Source organism: Tigriopus californicus, chromosome 5, assembly GCF_007210705.1.
Source record: "Tigriopus californicus strain San Diego chromosome 5, Tcal_SD_v2.1, whole genome shotgun sequence".
Lineage (NCBI taxonomy): Eukaryota > Metazoa > Arthropoda > Copepoda > Harpacticoida > Harpacticidae > Tigriopus > Tigriopus californicus.
This window is the reverse complement of record NC_081444.1, coordinates 5,151,739-5,161,632: the sequence shown is the minus strand read 5'-3', so window position 1 is coordinate 5,161,632 and position 9,894 is coordinate 5,151,739. Positions and strand designations below refer to the sequence as shown.

Genomic DNA, 9,894 nt, shown 5'->3' with positions numbered 1-9,894 from the left:
ACAAAAAGTATCAAAAAAGTCCTTAGATTCAAAATGTCAACATTCCTTGTTATCAATATTGGTGCTTCAATACCTTTGAAACACGCTCTTGAGCATTACTCATCAGATAGCCATTCATGCAACTTTCTTACTTACATCCCTTGTTCACATTTAAATTGGTAAGTTCCCGCCCTAGAAGATGTTATCAGTCCATGCATATGATTAAAAATGCGTGTATGTGTGTGTGTGTGAGAGAGAGAGAGACGAACTGAGAGAGAGAGAGAGAGAGAGAAAACGAGAATGAGAGATGTGATGATTAGGAAGGTTGTTACAGTAACCCTGAGCCGGTTCCTAAGCGACGCTCATAATTCAGACGGCCAGACATCAGGGCGGAAAAGAACACGCTCCTTTCCCAGTGATGGCAGAATGGAGGCTTGCAGCCCTTCTCCCTTATCCTTACCACGGCAGTAGGCTGGTACGAAATTTCCTTCTATTGAGTCTTAATAGTGCTGCTATGAAAGAACACGCCAAAGCATGCTTCTTTGGCCAGAGAGTGCATATCAGTACAGATGGTTCTTTCTATTTCATGTGATTGAACAAAATGATATATTTTCATTTTCATGCAACTCCTTGAGCCAAACGGCAAAATGAAGACATGGTCCTTCATTCAGTTTCATGTGTCAGGTTTGGACCATATTTGAGGCTAATTGTGAGTCATCACAATTTTAACAAGTGATTTATTCATTTTGCGAAACCTGGTACTCATGTTTCCACGAGAAAACCGACAATATGTCATTAAAATTGGTAGAGCTCTGGTCAAAATGAGAACCCTTCTTCTCCTTCATGTTTCTGTAGCAAGTGAAGTCGCTCCTGTCTCGGGTCTCGACTTGTGGTGGACTTGATTCTTGTACAGTGCTTCTAGCACCTCTCTGTGCTCAGTACGAGCGTGGTGGACTCGGCCCGCTCAAATGCAATGCATTGCCAACTGCAGACAGACCGTCACAGACGTCTCAAAAATGCAGTCATTGCTGCCTTTTTTCGAACAAACTAAACCTCGGGATGACTGCTGGCTGAGTGGATCTCTTGCTCTCCCGTCCTCATTTCCAGTGAGTCAACCTACGTATACTCTAGTCCTGGCTCTACAAGTCCAAGTAATTATCCCCGTTCATAGATCAGATTTAGACTGGCAAAAATTGAAGCTGCGATTGAAACACATGCAAGCTGGCCGCTATTCTAAATTCTATGGTATATAACCACAGGAAATGCATCATTAGCAAGATTTCACGTTTGATATCAACGCAGACTTCCGGCGACCTTATTCTAAAGCGATCCATTTTTTCACAAATCCCAGTGATGGGGTTTTTCTCTGCTTTGTCTGTTTATTTACTTTGAACCTTGTTTGGAAGTCCTAGCGCTCCAAATGCTTGGCTTGTCTGATTTGAATGACACCCTTTGGCTTAGCCTTTTATGTCTTTGACATCCATGTATAGATTGAAATGGGAGACTGTATTTTCGCAACTCTTTACAATCGTTCTGTTCTTACACTCTCGACAGTCACACACATGCAGTCCCCCAAACCCAGATCCAGCCCCAGAACCCTTGAAGCGAAACATGTGTGACGTTCATGATGCAACTGCAATCGAGTCTGCACCCCATTCTCGCGTTTTTTGAACGGAACTCTTCAATTTTCGGGGGCAAGAGGACAACTATGTTATTGGGCCTTGACTCGTGACATTTCAATTATGAATTATGGGCGAGTTAAAAAGAAACTGATACATCACTTGTCCATGCATGTGTGCAAGATAAGTGGTTAATGCAACTGTGGTAACACACTTCAATTGAGATTGGGATTCTTTCCAGAAATTTGGTTGTCCTTTATTTCGGAGCTCCTCGCCGATGAAGACCCAAACCCCTTTCTGTTCCTCCTTCATTGCACCCCATTGAACTATGCATGTATAATTAATGATGCACGTAGTAGGGGTGAGCAAAATGAGATCCGAAAATTGAGACTCTTTTTAAGGGGTCTGTTTAACTCGCCCTCTCAAACAGACCTTGAAAAAATTACGTATTCCGAATTGGAATTGCGTATTGTGATCCAAGATTTCTATTGCCAAATTTAACTCTTTTGAACCTGATCATTGTAACTTTCAAGGTAACAGGGCACTATTTACAAGCTAATACTTGTACAAGGGCATGTCATTAATCTCCAACCAGAGAGAGATTCTAGCTCCCATTGGATGCCAAGGTTCTGGAGATGGGAAGATGATTGAGTGCAAATTTCTAGTCTGGAGGATTTCGTCATTGATCACACTCCCTGCAAAGTCCCTGCCCTACTAAAGATGAGGTGGACTCACGTCGATCGATCCCGTAAGGATCTCGAGGCGAATGCAGGGACCCTGAAAGTGCAGACACAAATCGATAAGGGCCGTCTCGTCATTTCGAATGAGAACTTGCGAGGCGTACGCCACAAACCAGATTCATCGGTGTCTGTGAAGTAAGCAAGCTCCACTCTTGTGGGCAGCTAGCTTCACACACACATGGACAAGTATCACTACTATACTGTATGTGTAGTATGTTCTAATGTCATTGAGCTCTGAACCTAGTTCGTAGATAGAGTGCGTAAACGCTTCGGGATGAGGGGCAGAGCTCTAAATCTAGGTCTTCGAAAGCTGGCCAGAAAGAGAGAGAGACAGAGTACTTATACATGTATGATGCATATGCGGCTGACGTTTAATAAAAGACAAAAGACCTCACGTCGACGGGGTCGTTGACATCCGATTATAACATAGTTTCACCTACTCTTGTAAATGACACAAGGCGCACACACAGTTCTCCTAACAATAGTCCGTCTAACTTTCCAGGTTCCAAGCTCCAGGTTCACGCAACCTGTCGGAAAACCGTTCCAAGACATGACAAACCCTGCACTCTAGCTCTCCTTCTTAGCAAATCTGAGAAGGCATTCACCCCAAAGCAGTGAAAGAGCTCTGTTCATCAGATGAGTGCAGTAAGCTTGCAGAACAATTTGATGAACCTAATTTGGTTGGTCGTTCTGGAAGAACAACAATAGCTTGAATTTGAAACCTCCATTATGTTTGAATACGCCACGATATGAGGCAATAACCGTAAGGCTAAGTTCGAAGCTAGGTCTGTCTTTCCAGCTCTACCCCTTCTCAGTTGTTCAACATACACGACGGACGATCTCACTAGTTGATGAGGAGGGTGGGTGATGGTTCTCGTCGAGTGCAGCAACCACGACGCCGACCATCATCGTGATCACCATTGTGAAGATGATGGTTTGCACTGGATGAAGCGAACCCACCTGAACATGTAGATGCATTTACCTTTTCCTGCCAGACCTACTGTGCTCCTCTGAGCTGAGGTGGAGTAGTCATAGAAGGTCGGTCTAGGTACTGGTTCATCGTTGTTGTCGCCGTCGTGATGTTCATGTGTGTATAAAAGTGAGGCGCCAAAGATCTTGATTTTGGATTGGATGTTGAGGTTGGGTCGAATTTGAAAGAACCTTGGGATCTCCCGTGCCACCCTGAGATCGGAGTCATTGTCATCAAAACTTGGAGCAATGAACTATCACGACCATCTATATCTCTCTGATCGCAACCAGGCATTTACGTTGCAGTCAGTTCTGGCAAGTGGTTTTGCTTGCAAGGATGATTGGTCGCCTACCCACACTTTCTCATCAGAGTACTGCTCCCGGCGGTTGATTGGATGCACTAAAATTATTGCATCAAAAAAATTTAGAGAAAGTTAGTTTCGTTTGATTAACCCAAATGTATTGGCGGATGGTAAGACGTTTGGATCACTTTATTGAGAAAGTTTCTTTTTGATTTTGGCCTCAAAGTTTGTGGTTCAATCTAGGGCTTCGACATGGTGAATTGCATTGGTTTTCAATTTCAAACCAGCCAGTAGCCGCCTGGTAACTGTCTAGATGAAGAACGAGTCATCTTTTTCAGAACTTCAAGAGGTTTTCTCCAACCAGAGCCAATGTTCTCTATGATCGTCCTCATACCAACTAGGATTGGCTTTTCTCGACAAATGGAAGGGCTCGACTTGCTATGTTTTTCGTTCCTATCACCGGCTTATGTTATTCTGCAATAAGATTATTTTACTCCGGTTTTACATCTCTCTCTTGTTGCAGTGTTTGTGCATGAATGTAACGATGCACATGTTCTGTATAGGGCACCTACATACAGCAATCAATCAACCAACGTTACAGACTACATAGTACAAGGAATAGTTTTGAAGAACTAAAATACAGAGATCAAATGCTATTCTCAGCCATCGGCCGCCAGCACACTCCCAAAGGTCTCCTTGCCAAGGCATGAAATGTTATCTCATATTTGGCATTTCCGATGACTAAACCAAGTGCATTGAAGTCATATGATCCCAACCATACTCTTATCAAGCTATACACCTAGTCCTAATCGTGTTTCCTGGACGAAATTCTACCAAAAAAAAAATCTAAAGCCTCTTTGGTACTTGTATGCATTTGTTTGCCGGCACGGCGTGTCTGTCTTATCATCCAACAAACAGTAAGCAAGCACCCTTTCCTCGCTTGTAGTTCAGCTGATGTTCCACCAGAGCCCAGACAATCCAGGCGGTCCAGACCGTCCAGACTAAGAACTAGAGCTGCAAGTCTGGGCAGAATAACCGGTCCGACTAATGCTTCTGCTCGTGTCCGTTCCTCCTTTCTACAGAAAAGCCGGCCTAGTGTGGCCAGAATGGACCCGTTGTGGATGATGGCTTCTTGTGAGACAGGGGAGGGAGGCTGGTGAGCCATTGAGACTCTGCTGGTATCGACGCGAGAAGGGTACAAGCGGCGTGTGGACTGTGGACTGCATTTCTACACACTACATACGGATTGGAAGGCGACGTCTGTGAAGTTGGATGATAAATGCAGACGTCTGTCTGGTCTTTTTAGAGTGTGGAGCTGGGAAAAGAACTTGAAGCTAGTCAGTCCCTCTAGTCGTCGCATCACAAGTAGTTGGAAGTTGGAACGGAGGGCACTCTCAAAGTTTGACACTGGCCGACGTCGGTCTGCTCGATTGAGCCTCAGCCCATCTGGCTGGAAATACACAAACCTCGACAACACAAGGCTGGCCCACATGAGCTAGTACGGGAACAACTCCTTCTTCTTCTTCATCATCATGTTCTTCACATTCACGTTTCCGATCTTTACCCAAACAGAAGGGTTGGAGTGAGTGCTCTAGCCGAAGTTTGAGAAAATATCCCGAATCGAAGAATACTTTTACATCGTTGAGTGTGTCCCTCAAGACAGTGCTGAATGGGGAGAACGAGGCAAAGTGCGAGAAATTCATTCCTTTAGGACTCTAACTTGTGCTTTTGTACACTAGAATGAGTCGGTCTGCCTGACAAACTCGTGATAAAACTACTACCCCTTCTTTCACTTAGTCAATACGCACGCATCTCGACCCCCAGCATGATTCCTCCAAACTCGAAGCCCAGCGTGGAGTCCATCTCCGAGGCCTTATCCACCAGCACGGCCTTTCCGGCACCTGGTTTGGCCATGATATCACCAGAAGATGCACCAACCATGGAAGACACATCGAAGGTTGGCGGGTGGGTGTGGATATTTCTATTTGGTTGTGTCATCTTCCTGTCCTTGGTGTCCAACCTAGCCCTTTGCACTGCCGTCTTCACCGACCGGAGGAAGCACAAGATTGTCTATTTCATGCTCATTCTCTTCTTTGTCATCAACCTCATTGACTATTCCGTGCTTCTGTTCGAGTTCAGTCTGGGGATGGAACACCTCTTCCCCTACAGTGAGGGCATTTGTACCTTGTACCAAGTTACACTTCGCAGTTATCCCATCCTTCAAGCATGGGCCATTGTCATACTTCTTCATTACACTTGCAATGTGTATTTGCTCCCAGAGGACTTGCCTTTTCGCACCGCCGTGGGAGCTGCTAGCCAAAGAACCAGCAACCATCATCATCATACATTAGTGCAATGCAACTCCCGGACTAGCAACTTGTACTTGTTTGGCTCCATCCTGTTGGGGTTGTTCCTAGCAACTTGCCTCTTCTCCATTCCGACGGCATATTTTGCCAAGGTTGTGGTTTTTGAGGAGAATCTTCGCTATTGCGAGATTGATCCTTCAGCCTTGGCCTCACCTCAAGGCAATGTGCACAAGGCAGTCTCCTTTTACTATCTCATCTACCAAGCCCTGCTTAGCTATTGGCTGCCCCTACTGGTAAGCATATTTTGCCTTTCCCTTCATATCAAAACAATGTGTTGTGTTAGACGAGTACGCTTCGAAGCGAACTTCCTGTATGAACACCGAAGCAAACAAAAAATAGCATAGCATGTTTTCAGGCCATTCAGCTGTTGTCTCCTTGACTCAATCCAGGCAGCCTTTGTTGGCCCGGAATGGCATTTTCCGCCGACTTTTTTGCACAACTCCCGCTCGAGTGTCTGGGTGCGCAGAACCTCTAAAACTTTTAGTTTCCGTGTACCAAAGAAGGCGAATTCAAGGATCTGAGAGTGTTTGTGTGCGTCTGGGTGTGTAAGAGAGTCAAGTCAGTCAGTGAGTCAGTCAGTTAGCTAGCGAGTGTGTACCAAAGAAGGCGAATTCAAGGATCTGAGAGTGTTTGTGTGCGTGTGGGTGTGTAAGAGAGTCAAGTCAGTCAGTGAGTCAGTCAGTTAGCTAGCGAGTGTGTATGAACTTAGATGAAATGATATCAGGGGCCTATTGGTGTACGGCCAGGACGCGATCGGCAGACATGTGCAAAAGTCAGTTGAACCTTGGCAAAAACTCAAGCCAGCCGTAGGATGACACTCTCTATTGGTCATTTGATTCTCACTCGCTATCGCTTGCAAATAAACGTAAAAGGATGCAAACAAGTACAACGAAAGTTTTTTAAGGATGGGCGCTGGTTAGTATGGATGTGATGGTATGGAGAATTGGAAATTGGAAAATAGGCCACGGCTGCCTGATGTTGAGGAGAATTTCCATTCACTCCTTTCCTTGACTTTCATTCGAAGGGAGATGCACTGCTTCTAAACGGCGTTTTCAGAATGAACGATATAACTTTTGCCACTTTTTCCTAGCGCTCTTAAAAAAAAATAAAGAAAAAGAGTTTTATGGAATGTAGAAGCTAGGTTGATAGACTTGCTCTTAAGAAGGATTGAATTACCACTCCTACGCCTTTTCAACCCTAAAGTAGAGGATTTCATGCTCTTGCATGAACAACACCCTAAAACAAATTTTCGAGGGTTCAAATTGGTAGGGATAACTTCAAACGGAAAAACGGTAGAGCAGGCAAGGCGAGCAAGACGGATGATTGGGGTGAGGGAGAATTATGAGTCTTGCGTCAAAATTTGACATAAAGCTGAACCCTTAAAATCATTCACGCAGCCGATGTTAATGCTGACTAACGAACACACTCAGAGGGCTTTGGGAGAAAAGCTCTCGAAATTTTGTTAACTCTGGCACTTTTCCCTTTCTTGTCTCGGAATGAATTCGTTTGCTAAGTTGGAAGTTAGAAAATATGTCGAATCATCGTTAATAACTTGAAACTTGATGCCACCACGAGGGTCTAAATGGGGTCAGACTTCGTAAACTTTGGTTTGCTCGATCAACAACTGTACGATGCATTAAGTCAAGATTGCAAAGATTGGCCACTATGTCGATATTTGATGATTTAAGTCTTCCAAAACTTTGCCCCACATTGATATTACATCCATATTTTCTTCCTCTTTCAGGTGTCCATACCTTTCATGCTTCGTCTGGCTTACTCCAAACACGGGAATAAATATCCTGAGGTAGCTCTGGTCTCATCCACGGCCATCTCGTTCTTCGTGTTCTATCTTCTCCATGGATGCGTTGTCCTCATCCGTCACTCTCTGGATGTCTCCGGTCATGATCTCTCCACATACCACGCCTGGATGATCAAGGTAAATATTCGCCAAGTATCAAAATCAATTTTTAGCGTGTTTCATTAACCGCCATGTCTTTATGAATCAAACCCGTATCATGACAGAGTTAGTAAGCTGACTCAACCTTCATTCTGAGTGATTTAAGATATCCTTGCTTCAACGAATATTTATCTTTTTCAGGTGTTACAATCCCTCTTCTGGCTCCTGGCCTTTTCCTGGCACGTTTTCCGAGCCGCTCTGGTCATTCTACTTGACCCCGATCTCAAGGAGTCCGTGCTCCACCCGTCGTGTTGCTTTGCTAGGCGGTCCCCACCCGCATCGTCCGCGTCTACGATAGGAATCTTTCCCTCATCCTTCCACACTTCTCCTTCTCCGTTAGCCCTTTTTCGTGAGGGAAGGCGGGATCAGCACAACCAAGATCTCGAGAACCGTCTGCTTATGAAGGTGTCCACAATGCCCCTGTTTCGGGCCCCCCTTCCAGCCGTTCAAAAGAAAGAGGAACAGATCCACTTGTTCCACGGGGAAGCTGATGATAGTACTCTCTAATGTGAAATAGCTAAGAACCCTCTTCAAACCCAAAGGTGTGGCTTGGACGCAAGTGCAAAGACTGTTAGTCAAAAGAAAAATGAAAACCACAACAAATCCAAACTTGGAGAGAGATAGGCCCCATTGGTTTTTAAATGATATAGCTTGACTTCTTCTATACCATAAGCCGACATCCCTTTCTGTTCGCGTCTGAGCTAGACATTCGGTTGGGCAATGTGTCTTTTTGGTTCAACCAAGCCATGGCCTCCATTGAAATCATTTCATCTCAAATTGTCATAAATGTAAGAAAATGTCCTGGTGAGGAGAAGATGGATAGATTAATGATGTCCTTTTCATTTGATGTTGGCATTGCCGTTCTGTTTCACAACGATTCTGGATGATGCCGACGAGAAAAAAAAGGATCTAAGACCTGAGTAAAATATGTCGAACAGAACTGATGGCCAACAAAAACAAGTCTGTCTTTAGAAAGTCAATTTGTATACCAGATATATATATATATATATATATATAAACACCCCGCTCCCGAATATTTACGACTAAATAATCGTGCAATTAGTATTCCTTAGCCAATTTATGTTACTCCCTCGCCGACCCGACGACCTCAATAGAATGCTTTGCTTGCGGAGAAACGATTGATAGACATTCGTGCGAAACGTCTTCAAATCTCCAAATTAACTTTTCCCTCAACCATCATTATTCGCTTGATTATAATTATTATTGTCATTATGATTATTATTCATATTGTGTGTCAGTAAGTAAATTCATTCAGTTCTTTGTACATTGTTTTTCTCGGTGAAATCCCTTTCGGAAGGGACTTTCTTCTTGTTGCATAGAAAAAATAAATGTCAAATTCAAAGATTGAAAGCTTCATCAGTCCAAATATTTTTCATTCAAACCAACGTCAAAGAAGTATTTTCAGTTTGACATTTTAACCGAAAAAAAAATGTCTCTCATTTTACTCACAAGTGCATCGGTTTTATTAAGAATCAAATGTCCTTTGAAAATGGACAATGGACGAGATGCAAGTACGGCAGAATTTGAAGGGCTCAGGTTTGGATAAAACCACTATTTCTCACAATGACATTTGAAAACTTTGTTTATTCTGGTTTGACTACATATTCACATAAGTTTTGACCCGTCATTGCCGAAAACGACCTAGCTGACAGCTTTGGCACTAATCTTGTTCACTTACTCTCTCTAATCAATCACAAACAAAATTCCATCAGAGTTCATTTCGTCCTCTTTTGTTGACACGGCTGGTCTTGTACTTTGCTTGATTACCCAAAATGTTTTTGATATAGATAAAAAATATCGATAACAATGGAATTGAAAACTGTAATGGAGAGAGAGCACATGACAACAAAATTGGGAACACTTGCCCAATCAAGTTGTACCTAGATGCTATGCATGCTGTTACGTGTGAGCGTGAAGACATATCTTTGATTCAAGCTTTGG

The 9,894-nt window shown here is 43.7% G+C and overlaps 1 protein-coding gene across 1 annotated transcript; it reads left to right on the top strand.

Annotated features, from left to right (window-relative positions):
* Positions 1-4,756: 4,756 nt before the first annotated feature.
* On the top strand, positions 4,757-9,309 carry LOC131880561 (uncharacterized). The gene is made up of 3 exons (XM_059227226.1): positions 4,757-6,208; positions 7,720-7,911; positions 8,074-9,309. The coding sequence occupies exons 1-3, from the start codon at positions 5,435-5,437 to the stop codon at positions 8,437-8,439; spliced, it is 1,332 nt and encodes a 443-aa protein (XP_059083209.1). The 5' UTR covers positions 4,757-5,434; the 3' UTR covers positions 8,440-9,309.
* Positions 9,310-9,894: the final 585 nt, after the last annotated feature.

Bases quoted from the DNA above. Each gene is read 5' to 3' on its own strand.
- LOC131880561 (XM_059227226.1), top strand. From the start codon at position 5,435: ATGATTCCTCCAAACTCGAAGCCCAGCGTGGAGTCCATCTCCGAGGCC. The intron at 6,209-7,719 runs GTAAGCATATTT...TTCCTCTTTCAG, and splicing joins GCTATTGGCTGCCCCTACTG to GTGTCCATACCTTTCATGCT. The intron at 7,912-8,073 runs GTAAATATTCGC...TATCTTTTTCAG, and splicing joins ACCACGCCTGGATGATCAAG to GTGTTACAATCCCTCTTCTG.